We start from the raw sequence: 24,165 nt of genomic DNA on the forward strand, positions 1-24,165 counted from the left end.
CATCAACATCAGGTGTGTAGTACAAACACTTCGTGTATTATATATTTGTTCTTCTCACCGGTCCCGTATCATAACTTCACTGCATGGCAGTCGTAACATGTTACTTATGATTGACGTGCATTGTTTACAGTAACAAATATACGTCAATCATCGGTAAACTTTGGAACGAATAGATGTCCAAAGGTGTGTCTGGTAGATATTATAAAACAGTTACCCTCTCGGTGAGAAGCTCAGAGTGGTTAGTTCTCACCGGGGAGAGTCCTGTGGCTTCACGTGACTCACGTCCGTTGTGTTTGTCTCCCGTGGACGATCCAACGTTACCTGAAAGACTTGAGGTACGTGTGAACACTTGGCTACTTCGCTGGAGTCTGACGAGAACGAAGTCTACTAAGGGGAGAACTGACCGCAAAGGTCGTCAGCAGGTGTGTATATATAGAGCAACGTTAACCTATTGCCTTGTTGACAAACGCACTCCAGAACCGTTAACGTTCGGTTTTACGAAAGACCTAAGGGGCATACTACATGAGATATTGGACTCGGGTGCACGGCCGGTGTGACAGAGATCTCGCACCCCCAGTGATTTCGCACCCCCCGGAGCGAAATCACTAGCGATCTCGCACCCCCCGGAACGATATCACTAGTGATCTCGCACCCCTTTGGTGATCTTGCACCCCCTCAATCGATTTTATAGGATATAATTTGCATTGTTAATGAGGATATTCTATAAATCTGTTGCATGTCATGATAGGACTATTCAGACTTGTGACATGTGTAATTGGACAGGAGAGGAACATGGCCATATAATATTATGTTAATTGGGGGCTAATTTTCATAATTTATAAGAAAAAGCTATAATTTCATTGTTTTTAACTGCCAGGAATTTGATGTTTGTGGCGTTTGGAGGGTGAGCAAAGCTGAATATCATTAAACATAATTTATTCAAATTAAGACCTCATATGCATAATCTAATATAAATTAAGGTGAACATCAGTTGGCGAAGGTATGAGATCGTGGAACTCTAGTTGTATATAATGCACAAATCCATTTTTGTTTACCTTTCATGTTCTTTTGACTGCAAGGGTACGTTCCTTAGGTTATTGAGGCAATACAACACACCAAATTGAATTACATGTATTCAAATTTTATTTCCATAGAATCTTCCCAACAGTAACAGGAAAAGTAACAGAAGAGCGATCTAATTTAATCGCGTATATGAATAGCATTCACGTGCACAGTACTAGTGTGCTGTACAGTCTCGGCCGTTTTGACGATGGGGGCCTACATTTTGGACACTCTCAGTCTTCCAATTGCATGCTCCTTGCTTCTTTGCCCGAGAGTCCAATGCTAGTACATCTGTAGTGAGACCATTCGGAGCACAGGTTAAACTTTCCGATGCTCTGTGGCCGTCTGCAGTCACAGTAACTGTCTCTACAGTGATTCTCCGTTCTGTCTTCCTTTTCAGGAACTTTGGAAAGGCTGTCAGGTTCTCTGCTTCCAGGCAGGACAACAGTTAAATTTCTGTAATAAAGTTTAACAACAATAACAACAAAACAACTGGCATTGATGTATACTGAACTACAAAACAGCAAACCCAGCATCAAGTGGACTTCTCTCTTTAGGTCACGTGTATAGCATTCACATGCACAGTACTAGTAAGGGGGTGGGGGTGGGTTAGCACTAACTTTATCAACTATATACCGGGCAGACAGAACAATTTTCAAAATGTTTGGCGGGGGGGTGCGAGATCACCGGGGGGTGCGAAAACACTAGTTTGGGGGTGCGAAAACACTAGCTTGGGGGGTGCGAGATCGCTAGCGATGTCGCCCCGGGGGGTTCGAGATCGCTAGTGATCTCGCCCCGGGGGGGTGCAAAATCAGGGGGTGCGAGATCTCCGTCACACCGGCCGCTCCATTGGCAGGGGCAGCAAACACGGTTGGCCCTGTATTGTACATTACAGAAGAAAGCAACCGCCATTGTATAAAGGATAAACGAAAGGGTTGACAGAGTTATCTTATTGTGTAATTCATAACGGAGGGAGGCTTGCTTTCACAATGGCGACTGGTTCCGCAAAGACCATAGATGATAGTAGCCTTCAGAAAATCAAGGGCGATGTTCAATCAGCATACCAACAAATGTTGCTAGTAACGCCAGCCGATGTCGATGTAGACAAGGGAAAGGAAAAGTGTTGGGATTTCTATGACCGGCTGAAACCTAGCCATCCTCGCCCAGACTTTAAGATTAACTTTCTTACTGGAAAGACTAATCCAACAACCCTTGAAGAGGAGTTAAGATTGAGGCTCGTCGTAGAGGCAAGACGGAAAGTGTCCCAGAATGCCATCAAAATCATCAAGAAGTTTGTTTCGACTATTAAAACTGAACCCAAACTCATGACTGGTCAGAAATCCGCAATGGAAGTACTTGAGAAGTTGAAAGCTCCACAGTACATGAAACTCAGACTGATTGAACTGTCCCTTGCCAGACAGATCAGATGGGAGACCGACGACGAGGATCCAGACAGTGGGGGAGACATTACAGCTTTCTCAGGAACAGTAACATATGGCCATAGAAAACTCCTCGAAGCAGACAGGTTATGGCGGCGGCTTAATTCATCGGATGACAAGTCAAAGATTGTCCCAACAACTAGAGCATTGCTGCCAATGATGTATTGGAAGAGGGAGAGCCTCTGGTTCAGAGAAGTAACTTGGACACAGTGGAACCCTTTCCAGCCCAAAAGCAGTAAACTAAAGAAAGAAGACCCTCCGGAATGGGCTCTTAAATATATCAACGCGAAAGAACGAGAGGGTCTCCGCAAGGTTATGCAGCCGTTTCATCACAGTTCTAAACCGTACAAACATCCTAACGCGGTGTACCTGCTTCTGTGTCGCTTTAAAGGAGATGATAAAGTACAGGCGTACGCGGGAAAGGCAACGAACGGAATAGAAGACAGGTGGTTACAGCATGCGGGGGCATCAATACATTTAATAGAAAGCTACCGTGAATTGAAAACTTTCAATAAAGAACCTTTACGTGGTTCACTACTTGTAGACGTTTTAGTCGCTAGACTGTTCGCCGAAGGTGGTGGCAGAGAATATCTCACCCAAACGGCTGACGCAACGCACGACAATATCGCACTCTTTGTTGTCTGCACCAAAACAGAAAAACTGAAGGAGACAGAAAGCGGCCTCATAAGCAGTTTAAACCTAAAGGACATGAAGTGCGGTATGAATGGACACTTGTAATCTTGGTTTGTTATTGAACTGCATGGCTATTGACGTGGCCCGAAATGTACAAGCTTTGGAAGAATTCCTAATGTACATGTACCACTGAGATTCAGAACAGGTCATAAAGTCTTGTAATTTGTAGAGTAACATGTTGCTTTTTTAAATGATACATGGGATATTTGTCCCGAATGCTACCAAGACAGCTGCAATATGTCATAAGTGCACTGACAATCATTTTAGAAGTTGATAACACATATTGTTCATATTAGTAAAATGTAAATACTGTACATGTACTTTTGCTATTTGTACAAGATGAGAATGTACAGAACAAGTGACATGTGGAAACAACGAAAGATTTGCCCTTCCTGTGCTGTGGTCGTGTAGATACTCGAACTGTATACTAGTATGCTGTGTGATTAAAGAGGTAAAACGGAACTGCTTTAAAGCTTCACTTCCAAACAAATCATTTTATTCCAATGATATCGATGGAGTATACGTACACATACAACATAGTAATTCTAGAATTGCTGATCTCTAAGCAGATCTTTAGGTGGTCGCAAAGGCAGTATTAAATTGGCCATCTTTTGGTGTCCGTAAAGACAGTATCAAGTTGGCCAGGCAGTGTCCATTGGCCACCCGATACTGCCTGGACAATGGATACTACCTGGTCAATTTGGCACTGTCTTTGCGGCCACTGAAATACCTGCTTGGAAATTAGTTCCTTCATACAATGAGACGAATCACCTCGCCATTTATCACGTCACAGAAAGCAAACACGAGCAAAGTACATTTAGCAGTGTAAACAGGAAAAGTGACATCTAGCGACCGTACCAAGTACGTCAATTATGGATTTAGGCCCAACAGTACCCAGTACGTGAGGTGAGTACCCCCTAATATAATCTGCAGGATTTTCCTCAACCGCTAGGCGTACCCAAAAGTGTTGTGGACTTGACTAAACGTGATATGTATAAACGATTCTAAACTGTTATTGTTCTCATGGCCAATACGCAGGCCAGACCCAAGGAATCATGTTGTCTAGGGTCTGTAAATTTCCTTGGGGACATGTTGTCCCTGGGGCCGATGAGCTAACCTGTATGGATAACTAGTATCAAGGACATTCTACTGTGATAGAATGAACTGACCTAGCAACAGTCTGGTACGCACTCTACTCTACACTACAGACTACGTTACGTATACAGTGTCAGTGTGTGCCAAACTTTTGTCGTTCGTATATTGACTCGAGAACGTTTTTGAACCGTGTCTGTAGGGCTGTCCGTGCATGTTAACATCGTGTTGTAACCATTGGTCAGTTAGGGTTGTGGTATACAAAACATGAGTTTATGTCGCTGCCTATCCCCGATTGTCAACACCGCCAGGGGATAGAATAGTGATGTATCAACACCAGGTGTAGTGTGAAGCTGAACACCTCGCTCGTGTATTTGTTCTTCAGCCCCATAATATCGTATAATAATTAACGTTAGCTCCTGCCAGGGGCAACAACCAACGTCATCGGTAACGTTGGGAACGAATGTCAAACATAGGTGTGTCGGAAAACACAAGCAGCTACCCTCTCGTTGCGAAGGAAATCTCCGACAGTACCGGGTGGCTCAGCAGGAGAGTCTGACTTGGCTTCACGTTAGTTTTGTCTTTCTCTGTCTCCTGTGGACGGCCTGGTTACCAGCGAAAGACTGGAGGTACGTGTGAACACTTCGCTACCTCGCCGGAGTCTGACGATCGAGACGAGAACTGAATGTGTGTGGCTGTTCAGGGGAAGAGTTGGCTTTCTCCGCTTTCCAGAACTGGGTGTACAGGTTACAGGTTAGACTGTTGTCTGGGTCGTTCCCTGCCAAATACGTAGCAAGACGCCGCTTCATTTTAATGAAGCTAGTATCGGTTGCGCCAAAGTCTGGCTATATATACCGGTAGAACATTACAGAAGCGAACATTCAAATTTGCACGGGCACCACGGGGTAAATTGAAGAAAGAAGAAAGTACGTCTTTGCCGATAAGTGATTAAAGTATCCCTTTAGTCAAATCGGTCATTAGATTAGAACCAACTGCAGATAGAAATCGGAGCTCGCTGTTATCATGGCCACTCCTATTCTGACACCAGACGAATGGCTCCAGAAAGTAAAGGATGAGCTCAAATATATATATTCGAGGAAGTATCAAGAAGCAGAAGGCGGAGTGCATGAGAAAAGAGCAGCGTGTTGGGCGATCCACAGGCAGCTGAAACCCAGTGAGCTTTTTCCATCAGAATTCCCAATGATTGACTTTCAAAATGGACGGGATAACCCAGACACTCTCAAAAAAGAGTTAAAAGTGGCGTTAAAAGGTGAAAGAAAGAACGAGTCTGCTGCTGAAGAAAGTATCAATACTTTTGTCAGGTATTTCGAAGATAATAAAATGTTAGACCCAGTATCAGTGTCCCTGAAGGGAGATCAAGCTCAAACGGGCCAAAAAGATTATCCGCAATACATATCATGTAAAGTGATCGAAATGTCGCTGGCTAGACTAGTCACATGGGAGACTGATTATGAGAATTTCTGGGATCTTGAGTACGAAGAAAGAAGATTGATTGAAGCATCACGTCTCCATTCTTTGTGTAAGAACAATGGTAATGTGCCAGCTGCAGGTAAAGCAGAGGATCTGCTGCCAGTAATGTATTGGTATGATGGATCTTGGGCGTCAAGTACTGAGGAAGGCGAACAAATGTTGGGGGAAGATGGACAGCTTCCGAAATGGGCTACTGACTATATCGAGAAGAGCAAAATCGCTCCGGGTCCTGGCAAAATGCAGCTGTTCGACGACGCCGGTGAGAAACCCAACACACTTCCTTACGCGGTGTACCTCCTTCTCTGCCGCTTTAACGGAAAGGGCGTGCCTAAAGAAGCCAAAGTTCAGGCATACGCAGGGAGGGCTAAAAAGGGAGTAGAGGAGAGATGGGCTCAGCATGCAAGATTGTCAAAGGTCGTCGTGGAAAACTATAGTGAGTTAGAAACATTCAATGCAGAGCCTTTACATGTAAGCCAAAATGCTCCTAAACATTTACTTGTTGACGTCATAGTCAGTAGGCTGTACGCACAAGGTGGTAGGAAGTATATCACCGAAATAGATGTAAAGTCACATGATAACATTGTCCTCTTTGTTTATCGCACTTACGGGACCGAGAAAGAAATGAAAATAGCAGAAACAGACCTCATAGAGAAGCTGAAGTTGAAGGACATGAAGCGTGGGATGAATGGACGCCTGTAACGTGCTTCGCCCGTAGAGCGGAATTTTGACATAACCGGTAAAGCATATGAGGATCTTATGCACAGAAACCCAATTGGGACAGTCTCTAGAAAAGTTTATTAAGGGCCGACTAGCAGTGTTACGACAAATAGACAGTTATCCCCATAATATGAAGTAGCCCCTTTTTTCAGTGAAATGTTTTTCAGTACTAAATAAATGGGATAAATAAATGAGAGCTAGTGTTACCCATACATAAAATGATGACAATTATTTCGCATATGCAATGACTATATTATGTCAAAACAAAGGGCGTCAAAACATCCCGTTTATATAAGAAAGGGGACAAATGATATGCTGTTTGAAAGTAGGGAGGGAATTACAACGTGTTGCTCTACATATTAATCTACAATATTATGTGTGTACATATTAGGCATAGTCTAGCGTAGTTCGATCCCACAGTGATAGACAGTACTTTTTCCACTTCTACGCATTACTGTACATATCTAAGATACAGTGTTATAGTCATAACCTCACAGGAACGGGGTGTACATGTACAACATTTCTTACTTTCTTTTGTACGAGTATTGTACAGAGTTCTAGAGACAGACTTCTGTGTCATCAATTCATGTATGTTATGAAACTATCTAATGCATTTGGAAGATTAACTTGATTTTTAATTGAAACTTAGGGATACCAGAAGGCGTAAAACATAGAAAATTTGGAGGGAAACGATTATTCTAGAACCATTGGCACCGATTCACAAAGGTCAGATGGACATAAGCTACCCCGGCTGTTGTCAGAGCAGAGAAGGGGCAAAATAGGCTTTTACTGCCTGAAAAAATTGTATAAGTTGTGAGTTGGGATAGAAATGCAAAGCACACTGAGTCTACCTGACTTGTTGGAACTGTATTGTATAGGAGTAACGTGTCATCTGTGTCGATACTATGTTAACGTTAAGATATGAAATGAATTGTTTAATGATATGGTTTCTTTGATTAAATGTAGTGTTGTTCTGCCAAAGATTTTATTGAGGCTCCCTGTCTTTATTTACCCTAAGTCCAAAGGTTAGAGAGAATGACTTATACAAAGAGAACTGACAGAGTAACTGAAAAACGCGCTGTTGTTTGTCTTGTTAGCTTATTTCTATTGGCATTGTAAGTGAAGCTGTGTTTTTGTTTTTTCATGCTTCTAAGAATTTAAAGGGGTGGGAAATCAAAAACAAGGTGGCACGTGGGGTCGTGTGGCCGGTAGCAGTAGCGTGTTTGGCTCGGAACCGAGAGGTCCCGGGTTCGAACCCCACTTTGTCCAAATTCTACTGTATGGAAGTTGGTGATTCACTTACAATCACCCGGGCGGGGGCCTGGCGAACCCTCGTTTCGCATTAGCCACACAAACATGCCAGTAATTGCCGACATCATGGGCATTATCGGAAGAACAGAACAGAACGAACCGAAGCGGGACTGATATCCTGCTCAGATACAGTGACACGCAGTCACCACAAGGCCTGTTTGAAGGGTTCAAATAGAATCAATACCCAGAACTTTAGAATAAAAGTCTACTCATATAAAACACTTCATTTTTAAGTGATATGATATATATGAAAATGGCTTACATGACAATGCACTGGAGTTCTATGTAACTAAAAAGTAAGCACTACGGTGTTTTACATAAGGAATACAATATGCAAGAAGCATGGATTACGTGGTTATGTACAGAAAAATAAAGCTGACATCAGTTGTGTGTATAAAGGCGCTGTTCTGGGGATCGGGCGTGTCAGCATGTTGTTGTAACCATGCGAACTTTGCTCAGTCAGCACATAGGTTAGTCAAACTAAGGTAAGTTGGACATGAAAAGGGCGGCAAACTGGTTCACAGAAAACAGGTTGTCATTACACCCGGACAAAACAAAGTCCATGCTCTTTGGTCTCCCCCAGAAACTACGGCATGTCAAAGAGTCAGTATCTGTAACTGACGGGGTAAACATCTTCCAACAGGTTCCGTCCTTTACTTACCTTGGTGTTACTCTAGACTCCTCTTTACAGTGGGCAGCTCATGCTGAGAAGGTAACAAAGAAACTCCTCGCAGGCCTAAGTGCCCTAAGTCGAGCGAAACCCTTTGTCACCATTGGTATATTACAAACTATGTGCAACACTTTGTTATATTCACATCTGGACTACTGTGCCACTGCCTGGTTGCTAGCGCTACTGAACTGCAACAAGACAAGAACACAGCAACTGAACAGGCTGCTGAACCGTGCTGCCAGAATCATCACCGGCAGAACGTTGCAGGACCGAGTACCTACTGACACTCTTTTAACAGAGGCGGGTATTGAAACACTATCACGAAGAGTGGAAGTAAACACACTAGTGACTGTTTTTAAGGTACTAAACAAGAAAATGCCGCCTTACTTGTCTGAAATGTGTAAGTGGATGCCACCCCCAATGTTGAACAGACGGACGAGGTTAGCTGTAAACCAGTTAGCAAATTGGGACCCTCACATGCTGGTTGTTCCACCGGCAAACATTAACACATACAAAGGGAGCCTGCAGTACCAGGGTCCAGTGCTGTGGAACCAGCTCTCAATAGAACAGAGAAAGCTCCGAACTGTAACGGCCTTCAAAAACTCATTGTAATTATATTGTATTTGTACTGATGTATGGCTATTATGTGCTATGTTATGTGCTATGTACTGTGTTGTTATCATTGTATTGTTTCTGCATTTTTATTGTACCCAGATCTACCTGAAAAACAGGTCAAATGACCTGAGTGTATCTTCTGGTTAAATAAATAAACTGAAACTGAAACTGAGTTGTGAAATAAAACAATAGATAAAACATCAAAGAATACATTTGACTGCCTATCTTCGTGTGTCAACATTACCTGGTCTAGAACAATTTTACATTAGTCGTGTCATCAATAATCAGGTGTGTAGTACAAACACTTCGTGTATTATATATTTGTTCTTCTCACCAGTCCCGTATCATAACTTTAGTGTATGGCAGCCGTAACATGTTACCTATGATTGACGTGCATTGTTTGCAGTAACAAATATACGTCAATCATCGGTAAACATTGGAATGAATAGTTGTCCAAAGGTGTGTCTAGGAGATATTATATATAGCAGTTACCCTCTCGGTGAGAAGCTCAGAGTGATTATTTAGTTCTCACCGTGGAGAGTCCTGTGGCTTCACGTGACTCACGTCCGTTAGTCTGTCTCCCGTGGACGATCCAACGTTACCTGAAAGACTTGAGGTACGTGTAAACACTTGGCTACTTCGCTGGAGTCTGACGAGAACGAAGTCTACTAAGGGGAGAACTGACCGCAAAGGTCGTCAGCAGTGTATATATAGAGCAACTATTGCCTTGTTGACAAACGCACTCCAGAACCGTTAACGTTCGTTTTTACGAAAGACCTAAGGGGCATACTACATGAGATATTGGACTCGGGTGCACGGCCGGCCGCTCCATTGGCAGGGACAGCAAACACGGTTGGCCCTGTATTGTACATTACAGAAGAAAGCAACCGCCACTGTAAAAAGGATAAAGGAAAGGGTTGACAGAGTTATCTTATTGTGTAATTCATAACAAGAAAGGGAGGCTTGCTTTCACAATGGCGACTGGTTCCGCAAAGACCATAGATGATAGTAGCCTTCAGAAAATCAAGGGCGATGTTCAATCAGCATACCAACAAATGTTGCTAGTAACGCCAGCCGATGTCGATGTAGACAAGAGAAAGGAAAAGTGTTGGGATTTCTATGACCGGCTGAAACCTAGCCATCCTCGCCCAGACTTTAAGATTAACTTTCTTACTGGAAAGACTAATCCAACAACCCTTGAAGATGAGTTAAGATTGAGGCTCGTCGAAGAGGCAAGACGGGAAGTGTCACAGAATGCCATCAAAATCATCAAGAAGTTTGTTTGGACTATTAAAACTGAACCCAAACTCATGACTGGTCAGAAATCCGCGATGGAAGTACTTGAGAAGTTGAAAGCCCCACAGTATATGAAACTCAGACTGATTGAACTGTCCCTTGCCAGACAGATCAGATGGGAGACCGACGACGAGGATCCAGACAGTGGGGGAGACATTACAGCTTTCTCAGGAACAGTAACATATGACCATAGAAAACTCCTCGAAGCAGACAGGTTATGGCGGCGGCTTAATTCAACGGATGACAAGTCAAAGATTGTCCCAACAACTAGAGCATTGCTGCCAATGATGTATTGGAAGAGGAAGAGCACTTTACTCGGTGATGAAACTTGGACACAGTGGAACCCTTTCCAGCCCAAAAGCAGTAAACTAAAGAAAAACAACCCTCCGGACTGGGCTCTTGATTATATCAACACGAAAGAGGATCTCCCCAAGGTTATGCAGCCGTTTCATCACAATTCTAAACCGTTCAAATATCCTAACGCGGTGTACCTCCTTCTCTGTCGCTTTAACGGCGAGGGGGTGCCTGATGAAGCCAGAGTACAGGCGTACGCGGGAAAGGCAACGAACGGAATAGAAGACAGGTGGTTACAGCATGCGGGGGCATCAATACATTTAATAGAAAGCTACCGCAAGTTGAAAACTTTCAACAAAGAACCTTTACGCGGTTCACTACTTGTAGACGTTTTAGTCGCTAGACTGTTCGCCGAAGGTGGCAGAGAATACATCACCCAAACGGCTGACGATATCACAACGCACGACAAGACGCACGACAATATCGCACTCTTTGTTGTCTGCACCAAAACAGAAAAACTGAAGGAGACAGAAAGCGGCCTCATAAGCAGTTTAAACCTAAAGGACATGAAGCGCGGTATGAATGGACACTTGTAATCTTGGTTTGTTATTGAACTGCATGGCTATTGACGTGGCCCGAAATGTACAAGCTTTGGAAGAAAATAATCAATTCCTAATTATTAAACAACACCATATTCATGTACCACTGAGATTCAGAACAGGTCATAAAGTCTTGTAATTTGTAGAGTAACATGTTGCTTTTTTGAATGATACATGGGATATTTGTTCCGAATGCTACCAAGACAGCTGCAATATGTCATAAGTGCACTAACAATCATTTTACAAGTTGATAACACGTATTGTTCATATTAATAAAAATGTAAATACTGTACATGTACTTTTGCTATTTGTACAAGATGAGAACGTACAGAACAAGTGACATGTGCAAACAACGGAAGATTTGCCCTTCCTGTGCTGTGGTCGTGTAGATACTCGAACTGTATACTAGTATGCTGTGTGATTAAAGAGGTAAAACGGAACTGCTTCGAAGCTTCACTTCCAAACAAATCATTTTATTCCAATGATATCGATGGAGTATACGTACACATACAACATAGTAATTCTAGAATTACTGATCTCTAAGCAGATCTTTAGGTGGTCGCAAAGGCAGTATTAAATTGGCCATCTTTTGGTGTCCGTAAAGACAGTATCAAGTTGGCCAGGCAGTGTCCATTGGCCACCCGATACTGCCTGGACAATGGATACTACCTGGTCAATTTGGCACTGTCTTTGCGGCCACTGAAATACCTGCTTGGAAATTAGTTCCTTCATACAATGAGACGAATCACCTCGCCATTTATCACGTCACAGAAAGCAAACACGAGCAAAGTACATTTAGCAGTGTAAACAGGAAAAGTGACATCTAGCGACCGTACCAAGTACGTCAATTATGGATTTAGGCCCAACAGTACCCAGTACGTGAGGTGAGTACCCCCTAATATAATCTGCAGGATTTTTCTCAACCGCTAGGCGTACCCAAAAGTGTTGTGGACTTGACTAAACGTGATATGTATAAACGATTCTAAACTGTTATTGTTCTCATGGCCAATACGCAGGCCAGACCCAAGGAATCATGTTGTTTAGGGTCTGTAAATTTCCTTAGGGACATGTTGTCCCTGGGGCCGATGAGCTAACCTGTATGGATAACTAGTATCAAGGACATTCTACTGTGATAGAATGAACTGACCTGGCAAGTCTGGCACGCACTCTACTCTAGTAGATCTACACTACAGACTACATTACGTGTATAGGGTCAGTGTGTGCCAAACTTTTGTCGTTCGTATATTGACTCGAGAACGTTTTTGAACCGTGTCTGTAGGGCTGTCCGTGCATGTTAACATCGTGTTGTAACCATTAGTCAGTTAGGGTTGTGGTATACAAAACATGAGTTTATGTCGCTGCCTATCCCCGATTGTCAACACCGCCAGGGGATAGAATAGTGATGTATCAACACCAGGTGTAGTGTGAAGCTGAACACCTCGCTCGTGTATTTGTTCTTCAGACCCATATCGTATAACGTTAGCTCCTGCCAGGGGCAACAACCAACGTCATCGGTAACGTTGGGAACGAATGCCAAACAAAAGGTGTGTAGGAAAAACACAAGCAGCTACCCTCTCGTTGCGAAGGAAATCTCACCGTACCGGATGGCTCAGCGGGAGAGTCTGACTTGGCTTCACGTTAGTTTTGTCTTTCTCTGTCTCCTGTGGACGGCCTGCATGGTTACCGCGGCCGGCGAAAGACTGGAGGTATGTGTGAACACTTCGCTACCTCGCCGGAGTCTGACGATCGAGACGAGAACTGAGTGTGTGGCTGTTCAGGGGAAGAGTTGGCTTTCTCCGCTTTCCAGAACTGGGTGTACAGGTTAGACTGTTGTCTGGGTCAAATACGTAGCAAGCCGCCGCTTCATTTTAATTAAGCTGGTGCGCCAAAGTGTGGCTATATATACATACACCGGCGGAACATAACAATTAGAACCAACTGCGAAAATCGGAGCTCGCTGTTATCATGGCCACCCCTGAGACACCAGACGAATGGCTCCAGAAAGTAAAGGTTCAGCTCAAATATATGTATTCGGTGAAGTATCTAGAAACTGATGGCGGAAAGGATGAGAAATGGGCAGCTTGTTGGGCAATGCACGACCAGCTGAAACCCAGCGAGATTTTGCCATCAGTATTTCCATTGATTAACTTTAAAAGTGGACGGAATAACGAACAAGCTATAAAAGAAGAATTAAATAAGGCTGTTGAAAGTGTTGCAAGAAACAAGTCTGATGCTAAAGAAAGTATCAAAGCCTTTGTCGACGGGCATATCATTGAAAAAGAAAATAAAATGTTAGGCCCGGTATCAGTGTCTGTGAACACCGTGAAGAAATCGCCGATGATATCAAACTATCCACAATACATATCATGTAAAGTGATCGAACTGTCTCTAGCTGGACGAGTCGAGTGGGAGACTGAGGATGGGAAGGCTGCAAAGGGCACGACAGATTTCTGGAAATTTAAGTACAGGGAAAGGAGACTGATTGAAGCATCACAGCTATATTCTATGTGCATGTGCGAGGCGAGGCATGTGCCAAAGAAAAAGGACGAACTACTGCCAGTTATGTATTGGAAGGAGGAGGCGGAGGGAGACCCTACAGCTTGGAATTGGGTGGAGTCAAGTAGGACTAAAAAAGGCGGTGAAAAGCTGGGAATAGGACAGCCTCCAGATTGGGCTAGTGACTATATTCAGAATATACGCGGAGAAGAAATGCAGGTGTTTTCAAAAGAGACGGTTCCAAAACCCAACAAACTTCCTAACGCGGTGTACCTCCTTCTCTGCCGCTTTAACGGGAAGCGCGTGCCTGAAGACGCCAGTATACAGGCATACGCAGGGAGGGCCGAACACGGAGTAGCAAACAGATGGCTGAGCCACGCTGGAGCGTCAATGAGTGTCATAAAAAGATATCGTCAGTCAAAAACGTTTTGTGCAGAGCCTTTAATCACAAACAAAAAGGAAGCCAAAAATTTACTCGTTGACGTCATAGTCAGTAGGCTGTACGCACAAGGTGGCAGGGAATGTATCACCAAAATGGATGTAGAGACACATGATAACATCGTCCTCTTTGTTTACCGTGCTTACGGGCCGAACGATGACGGGGGCGGTAACGGTGGCGATGGCGGCGGTAACGGTGGCGATGGCGACAATGTCGGGAGCGATGACGGCAATGACGGGAGCGGAGATGACAGGAGCGATGACGATGATGACGGGAGCGATGGCGGCAATGTCGGGAGCGATGACGGCAATGACGGGAGCGGAGATGACAGGAGCGATGACGATGATGACGGGAGCGATGGCGGCGATGACGGGAGTCATGAATTGAGCAATAAGGTAAAGATGAACAAAACAGAAACAGACCTCATAAAGAAGCTGAAGTTGACCGACATGATGTTTGGTATGAATGGACACCTGTAATGTGGTTCGCCCGCAGAGTGGACTTTTGACATAACCGGTAAAGCATATGAGGATCTTATGCACAGAAACCAAATTGGGACAGTATCTAGAAAAGTTTGTTAAGGGCTGACTAGCAGTGTTACGACAAACAAATAACATACAGTTATCCCCATAATGTGAACTAGCACGTTTTGTTCAGTGAGATGTTTTTTAGTACTAAATAAATGGGATAAATAAATGAGAGCTAGTGTTACCCATACATAAAATGATGACAATTATTTCGCATATGCAATGACTATATTATGTCAAAACAAAGGGCGTCAAAATATCCCGTTTATATAAGAAAGGGGACAAATGATATGCTGTTTGAAAGTAGGGAGGAAATTACAACGTGTTGCTCTACATATTAATCTACAATGTGTGTACATATTAGGCATACTCTAGCGTAAGTGATAGACAGTACTTTTTCCACTTCTACGCATTATTGTACATATCTAAGATATAGTGTTATAGTCATAACCTTAAGTACGAGGTGTAGATGTATAACATTCATTACTTTCTTGTGTATGAGTATTGTACAGAGTTCTAGAGACAGACGTCTGTGTTATAAATACATGTATGTTTAAAAACTATCTAATGTATTTAGAAGATTAACTTGTGATTTTCTATTGATACTTAAGGATATATCAGAAGGCGCAAAACATAGAAAATTTGGAGGGAAACGATTATTCTAGAACCATTGACACCCATTCACAAAGATCAGATGGATTTAAACAAGCTTCTTCTGTTGTCATAGCAGAGAAGGGGCAAAATAGGCTTTTACAGATCATCGCTGCCTGAAAATTTGTACAAGTTGTGAGTTGGGATCGAAATGCATTGGCACTGAGTCTACCTGACTTGTTGGAACTGTATTGTATAAGAGTAACATGTCATCTGTGTCGATACAATGTTAAGATCTGAAATGAATTGTTTAATGATAAGGTTTCTTTGATTAAATGTAGTGTTGTTCTGCCAAAGATTTTATTGAGGCTCCCTGTCATTATTTACCCTAAGTCCAAAGGTTAGAGAGAATGACTTATACAAAGAGAACTGACAGAGTAACTGAAAAACGCGCTCTTGTTAGCTTATTTCTATTGGCATTGTAAGTGAAGCTGTGTTTTTGTTTTTTTCATGCTTCTAAGAATTTAAAGGGGTGGGAAATCAAAAACAAGGTGGCACGTGGGGTCGTGTGGCCGGTAGCAGTAGCGTGTTTGGCTCGGAACCGAGAGGTCCGGATCCCGGGTTTGAACCCCACTTTGTCCAAATTCTACTGTATGGAAGTTGGTGATTCACTTACAATCACCCGGGCGGGTGCCTGGCGAACCCTCGTTTCGCATTAGCCACACAAACGTTAACATGGCAGTAATTGCCGACATCTCAGCATTATTGGAAGAGCAGAACAGAACGAACCGAAGCGGGACTGATATGCTGCTCAGATAGTGACACGTAGTCTCCACAAGGCTTGTTTGAAAGATTCAAATAGAATCAATACCCAGAAATTTAGAATAAATTAAAAGTCCACTCATTAAACGAAAAGCACTGCGAGGTCTCAAAAATTCTGTAGTGACCATCAAGGACATTATATCAATCGAACGATCAATCAATCAATTGTAGCAGGTACGGCAAGTTCTTCAGAAGTGCTAAATATATCGAACTAATATCTACGATATTGCCTACAACAATGTTAAGGAGTTGTATATAATTTAAGACTAAACATGATACATGTATTTCATTTAAGTGGCATTTAACATACAGTCAAACCTGTCTATAGTGGTCACTCAAGAGACTGGCCAAATTTGACCACTATGGACAGGTGACCACTATAGAGAGACGGCGGTTAGTTGCCCCCCTCCCCAAGTGACACATGCTTTCAGTAGTACCAACAAAGATGTAAGATGTCTTTATTCTCAATTCACAAGCATATGTAAACATTCATGATCATTGCACAGGTAAGCCTCTTTTTAAATATGACATTACATGTTATACTTTAATTGTTGGTCTGAAACATGTTACAAAAAATGGCTTACATGACAATGCACTGGAGCTCTATATAAGTAAAAACTAAACACTACGCTGTTTTACATGAGTGATACAATATATAGGAAAACATGGATTACTTGGTTATGTACAGAAAAATAAAGTTGACATCAGTTGTGTATGCATAGTTGCTGTCCGGGCGTGTCAGCACCGTGTATGTTGTAACCATGCGAACTTTGCTCAGGCAGCACACAGGTTAGTCACACTAAGGTATCTTGTAAAATAGATAAACATCAAAGAGTATATCAGACTGCCTATCTCCGTGTATCAACATTACCTAGGGTAGAACAATTTTACATTAGTCGTGTCATCAATAATCAGGTGTGTTGTATAAACACTTCGTGTATTATATATTTGTTCTTCCTGCCCCGTATCATAACTTTAGTGTATGGCAGCCGTAACATGTTACCTATGATTGACGAGCATTGTTTACAGTAACAAATATACGTCAATCATAGGTAAACTTTGGAATGAATAGTTGTCCAAAGGTGTGTCTAGGAGATATTATATATAGCAGTTACCCTGTCGGTGAGAAGCTCAGAGTGGCTAGTTGTCACGAAGTGATAGGGGAATCCTGCGGCTTCACGTTTGTTGTGTTTGTCTCCTGTACGTGGACGGTTCAGTGTTACCACGAAAGACTGGAGGTACGTGTTTCATTTGGCTGAAATCTGTCAAGAACGAATTAAGCGATGAGAGTGCGTTGTCCTTCTCCGCTCCAGAACTGGAAGTACAGGCTAGTCTGTTCGCTGGAAAACAACAAAGCCGCCGCTGATTTCGAGCTGGTGTCAGTTGTGCCAAAGAGTGGCTATACCGATGGAACATAACAGAAGTAAAGACAGACGGAGATTCAAACTTGAATCAAACTACTAATGAAGAAGAAAAAACGCCGATATTTAGAATAAATGTCCCCTCCTGTAAATGAAAATCATTACGAGGTCTAAAATACTGTACCAGAGACAGATATCCGTGTCTGTATAGGCAATAACATATGAATCAAGCAAACTTTATTGCACAAAACATGTAGCAGGTGCCATGTATGGTAATAATCCCTATACAGATAGGGGATTGACAAAACGTCCTGCAGTAACATTACCAATTACTCAAGAACCGACTCCTGAAATCGTAGCTCACAGATATCATGGCATCTGCTTCCTCTGAGACAATAGATGATCCGCGCGCGCAGCTCGAGACAATAAAGAGCGAGCTTGAACGTATATATTCGTCGACATTTGAAGAAACGCAAGGCGATGAGGAGGAAAGAATGTTAGCTTGTTGGGACATCTACGACTTACTGAGCCCAGACAAGCTTCTCCCACCAAAACTCCTGGTTCGCAAAACAAAGATTGACTTTTCAAACGTAAGGGAACGCCCAGACACACTTATAAACCAGTTGCAAAATGCTGTTACTGAAGACCGAGGGACATTGAGTGATCGTGCTAAAGAGAAGATCGATAAGTTTGTTCGGCACATTGTCGATGAAAAACAGAAAATGGATGGCCTGGAATCCGCGTTGGAAGCACTGAATACTGTGGGAGCTCAAAAATTTTTTAAAGCGCATATTAAGAAAACTGTCTGATGACGGAGAAATTAAATGGGAGACTGAGGATGGGAAGGCTGCGAAAGGAGTCACAGAGTTCTGGATTCGTGATTACGACGAACGAAGGCTGCTTGAAGCATCACAGCTACATTCTTGCATTAAGTCGTGGCATGTGCCACGCAAGGATGGCAGAAAACAACTCATGCCAGTAATGTATTGGTTAAAGGAGAAGAAAAAACGAAACGGCGAGGAGGAGGAGGAAAAATCTACCGTTTGGGTAGAGTATAATCGGGAGACATACGGGGACGGCAGTAAAGATAATTCGAAGGGGACGGAGAAAGATCCTCCATCGTGGGCTACTACATATATAGCACAGGCGCAGGAAAAACTCACAATAAAAAAAAAGGACCCAATAAAGACGTTCCTCCCGGAAGATAAACCTAGCACATGTCATAACGCAGTGTACCTCCTTCTCTGTCGCTTTAAGGGTGTACCCAAAGAATACAGCGTACAGGCTTACGCAGGGAAGGCTACAAATGGAGTAGAAGGCAGATGGTCAGATCATGCGCATACGTCCGCGGAACTAATAAAAACTTACTATGGGTTGCCTAAATTCAGTGAAAGCCCTTTAAGCTTGGGTAAAACCTTACTTGTTGAGGTTGTAATCGGTAGGCTATACGCGCAACATGGCAGGAAAGGCCTGACCGAAAATGACAGTAAGGAACACGATAACATCGCACTTTTTGTTTACCACGCGTACGGGAAGAACGCAGAAGGGGACAACACCGAGGCAAATACAAAAAAGATGGAGAACACAGAAGGAGATCTCATAAGGGAGTTGGAGTTGACGAAAATGGAGCGCGGCATGAACAAGATCGAGCCCGGAAAAGAGAAGAACAAGGCCGAGAATGCCAAGAACGCAAAGACGGGGACAATACCAAAACAAAGGACGTGAAAAAGACAGAATGAGATCTCTCAAGGAAGTTGGAGCATGATCGGACGCTTGTGAACTGTTTGTTGAAGAACGGAAAATACCTGGGATATGCAATATATATGTGGAAGAGTGAAGGAAGATGCTGTACAGAAACCCTGCATAGACGTTCCTGCACACATGCTCTATGACAACAAGTACGTTCCCATCGCATCCTTATCAACTCATTCCAAGTACAATACATGTACCCCTGAGATTCAAACCAGGACATTTGATGTCTTGTCATCATTAAAAGCATTATAACTGTCACCTCCAAAGAGGACGAGCTGGACTGAACTGATATCTTGTACATTTTTTTGTGATACACTGAGTTCAAGTTGTGATGTACATAATGGCTTGTTACCTTTGAAAATGTATATTGTCGAACATGAGATGTATTAAGAAAACGTGTCCTCTGGATCTCGGCTTATAGGTATAAGGGCCACGTTTGATTTGCGGTCCTTTAGCATCCTGCAGTACGTATCGTTATATATTCTTAATCCTTATTGTTACAAGTTTTAAATGTATAGCATTTGGAAAAAATGACATGGGCTACTGTGTATATACGTATCAATATCAACTAAAGTATAGTCCGAGTGTATAAGCATTGTACAGAGAATGATCTTGAACATGGTCACTTGAGTATACATGTATAGTGTTACTGTGTATACTGTTGCATTTTATTGAAGATAACCTCCATCAAAGATAAACATAAGAACTAGACAAACGTTTTGTGGTTGTTGCTGGTCTTTTGATAAGAATTTTTGATAAGTTTGATAAGAATGTTACCTATATGTCTTATCTCCGTGTGTTTGTACAGAACTGAAAGAATTAGGTAAGCCGATAGGACATTATTCATAAGATATCAGTAGAAATGTAAATACTGTAAATATACTTTGCTATTTGTACAAGATCGGAAATCAAGGACATTATACAGAGTGTGTATAATGTCCTTGTTCCTACGATGGAGTGCACATACAACATCTTGACACCAAGTCTAGAAATACTAATCTCCAAGCAGATCTTTCGGTGGTCGCAATTGCAAAGACAGTATCCATTGGCCAGAGAATGTTCATCTTTCACTGATGGCGAAGACAGTATCAAGTTGGCCAGGCAGTGTCCATTGGCCACCCGATATACTGTCGATATACTGGCCAATTTATACTGTCTTTGCAGCCACTGAAATATCTGCTTGGAGATTAGCTCACATACGATGGGTTAAATCACCTCGCCATTTATCACGTCACAGAAAGCAAACACGAGCAAAGTATATTTAGCAGTGTAAACATGAAAAGTGACATCTAGCGACCGTATCAAGTACGCCAATTATGGATTTAGGCCCAACAGCACCTCCAACAGTACCCAGTAGGTGAGGTGAGTACCCCCTAATAAGTAATATAATCTGCAGGATTTTTCTCAACCGCTAGGCGTACCTAAAAGTGTTGTGGACTTGACTAAACGTGATATGTATAAACGATTCTAAACTGTTACGGTTCTCATGGCCAATACGCAGGCCAGACCCAAGGAATCATGTTGTCTAGGGCTTGTAAATTTCCTTGGGGACATGTTGTCCCTGGGGCCGATGAGCTAACCTGTATGGATAACTAGTATCAAGGACATTCCACTGTGATAGAATGAACTGACCTAGCAACAGTCTGGCACACACTCTACTCTACTCAGTGTGTGCCAAACTTTTGTCGTTCGTATATAGACTCGAGAACTTTTTTGAACCGTGTCTGTAGGGCTGTCCGTGCATGTTAACATCGTGATGTAACCATTGGTCAGTTTTAGGGTTGTGATATACAAATATTCAATAGATAAAAACATAGAGGAGAGAGGAGTCTGCCTATCCCCGATTGTCAACACCGCCAGGGGATAGAATAGTGATGTATCAACACCAGGTGTAGTGCGAAGCTGAACACATCGCTCGTGTATTTGTTCTTCAGCCCCATATCGTATAATAATTAACGTTAGCTCCTGCCAGGGGCAACAACCAACGTCATCGGTAACGTTGGGAACGAATGCCAAACATAGGTGTGTCGGGAAACAACAAGCAGCTACAGTACTTTCTCGGTGCGAGTTTGTACACTGTGAATGTCGGAATTCCACTTTGTCTTGTGTCTTCACGTTCGCCAAGTTGTGCCTGTCTCCTGTGATGAACGGTTCGACGTTAACACGAAAAACTGGAAATACGTACTTGTCACCACTTCTCTGGAGTTTGACGAGAACGAAGTCTGTCGGGGGGAGAGTTTGCTTTCTTCGCTCCCGGAGAACTGGTAGTACAGGTTAGTCTGTTCGCTGGCAAACAACAAGCCGCCGGTCGTTGGCAAGCAGGTGTCAGTTGCGCCAAAGGCTATAACGGTCGAACATAGCACATTTACCAGGAAAGACAGTTGGCAGATTCAACCTTGAATCAAACCACTGAAGAAGAAAAGGGATAAGGGATTATAGAGTCGTCCCTCAGTGAAAGAAGTCATTACATTAGAACCAACTGCAGAAATCTAAGCTAGCTGTTATCATGGCCGCCGCTGAGACACTGGACGATCGGCTGCAGAAAGTAAAGGATGAGCTTAGAAAGATATATTCAATGAAATTTCACGAAACGGAAGGCGGAAAGGATAAGAAAAGGGCAGCTTGCTGTGCGATCCACGACCAGTTGACACCCAGCGAGCTTTTTCCGTCAGAATTTTCGATAGATTCGGTTGATAGAGATGGCCGGAATGACCCAGAAACGGCTGCAAGAACCAGCGACACAGCCGATTCTGAGAGAAAAGCGATGAAAGACAACCCCATTGCCACCCCTGAAAAGCTTCAAAACTTAAACAAAAGCTTAAAACCCAGGAAGCTTTTTGATTCTCCACCAGAGGTCAATGATGCCCCTACGACTGGCAAGGTTATGGGATCTACTGCTACTACTACTACAGAAATCAAGATTGACTTCAAACGTGGACGGAAGGACCCAGAACATCTCAAACAAGAGTTAAAAGAGGCTGTTGCACGAGAGAACGAGTCTGCTGCTGAAAAAAGTATCAAAACTTTTGTCGACAGTCATATAATTGAAGAAGGCAAGAAAATGTTAGGCCCGGTATCGGTGTCCATGAACACTGTGGAGAAATCAAACTATCGGGAATACATATCATGTAAATTGATCGAACTGTCTCTAGCTGGACAAGTCGTGTGGGAGACTGAGGATGGGGAGGCTGCGGAGGGCACGACAAATTTCTGGGAATTTAAGTACAGCGAAAGGAAATTGATTGAAGCAGCACAGCTCTATTCGTCGTGCAAGACAAGGAAAGTGCCAAAGAAAAAGGAAGAACTACTGCCAGTAATGTATTGGAAGGATGGGGAGGGAGACACAGATTGGGTGGAGTCAAGTACATGTTATTGTAGGACTGAATGCGACAGTAAAAGTCCGGTGAAGAGACAGCCTCCGTCTTGGGCTACTAAATACATCAAAGACAAGAAGATCGATATCACAGTGTTTCCAAAAGAGGAAATTGAGGAACCCAACAAGCATCCTAACGCGGTGTACCTCCTTCTCTGTCGCTTTAACGGAACGGGTGAGCCTAAAGTACAGGCATACGCAGGGAGGGCTGAACCCGGAGTAGCAAACAGATGGCTGACCCACGCTGCAGCGTCAAAGAGTGTCATGGAAAAATATCTTAACTTAAAAACGTTTCGTGCAAAGCCTTTAAACATAAACAAACCCAACTCCAGACAGCTTGTTGACGTCATAGTCAGTAGGCTGTACGCTCAAGGTGGTAGGAAATTTATCACCGAAGTGGATGTAAAAACACATGATAACATCGTCCTCTTTGTTTACCGTGCTTACGGGCCGAACGAAACAGGCAACAAAACTGGCAAAGACTCCAAGACTGAGTCAAAATCGCAAGAAGAAGGCGGGTCTAAGGCAGTAGAGGGCGGGACCGAAGAAGACGAGCATAAGGACGACGGAGAAGAGGATTCGACCGCCGAAGACGAGGATTCGACCGCCGAAGACGAGGATTCGACCGACGAAGACGAGGATTCGACCGACGAAGACGAGGATTCGACCGACGAAGACGAGGATTCGACCGACGAAGACGAGGTTGGAACCGGTGCTGACAAGGCGAACAACACTGAGGACAAGAGTGAGAAGAAGACACCAGCGGATCACATGAAACTGATGAAAGATACAGAATCAGACCTAATAGATAAGCTGACTTTGACGGACATGAAGCGTGGGATGAATGGACGTCGGGAACGCGCTTCGCCGTAGAGCGGAATATTGACATAACCGGCAAAGCATGTGAGACATATTCATAGAAACGCAACAATGGACCTTTCTGGATCGAACACGTCGAACCTGCCTCGTTTTATTTCGAACACCTCGGTCAAAATCAGCGCGGGAAATCTAAGAGCAGCAAAGTGAGTTGATGTCTACTTATTAAATACTCGTACTCCTTGTTTTACCGGTGAAATTGAATTTGTGACATCGGAGGCAATTTCAAGTTGACCAAAGACGTTTTGTCATTCTTGTATTTCTTTATGAAGCCTTCAGTATTGCTCATGTCCATGTTTGCGTGCTTATGTTTCTACTTGCATCACAAATCAAAGCCCTTTATAAGTTGCGCCCTTACTCGTGACCACCCGAGCTGTTTTTTTTTTTTTCATTTCGTTTTTTTCCTGGCTTATATGTAGCTGCGATGCATGCAGCAAATGCCGTGGAAAACACAGTCACAGATAAACGTACTCTGCGTAACACTTGCATCGGCTGTTTCTCAGCAACTGGGCACTCTTGTCCGCCTACCGTGTGATGTTATGCGGCGCATCCCGCGTCCGCATTGAGCGAAAACATTTTGCTCTCATCAAACTATCCCTGTCCCCTCCTCAAATAGATAGTTTTACTCCGATTCAAATATATAGTTTTA

The 24,165-nt window shown here is 43.2% G+C and overlaps 2 protein-coding genes across 2 annotated transcripts; both read left to right on the forward strand.

Annotated features, from left to right (window-relative positions):
• Positions 1-2,051: 2,051 nt before the first annotated feature.
• LOC109481770 lies at positions 2,052-3,438 on the forward strand. Its single transcript, XM_019784361.1, has one exon. It carries the CDS (start codon positions 2,052-2,054, stop codon positions 3,237-3,239), a length of 1,188 nt encoding a protein of 395 aa, XP_019639920.1. The 3' UTR covers positions 3,240-3,438.
• Positions 3,439-10,064: 6,626 nt separating this feature from the next.
• Positions 10,065-11,276, forward strand: LOC109481771. Its single transcript, XM_019784362.1, has one exon. It carries the CDS (start codon positions 10,065-10,067, stop codon positions 11,274-11,276), a length of 1,212 nt encoding a protein of 403 aa, XP_019639921.1.
• Positions 11,277-24,165: the final 12,889 nt, after the last annotated feature.

The sequence above is a fragment of the Branchiostoma belcheri genome, unplaced genomic scaffold, assembly GCF_001625305.1.
Source record: "Branchiostoma belcheri isolate BF01 breed outbred unplaced genomic scaffold, Haploidv18h27 scaffold58, whole genome shotgun sequence".
Classification (NCBI taxonomy): domain Eukaryota; kingdom Metazoa; phylum Chordata; class Leptocardii; order Amphioxiformes; family Branchiostomatidae; genus Branchiostoma; species Branchiostoma belcheri.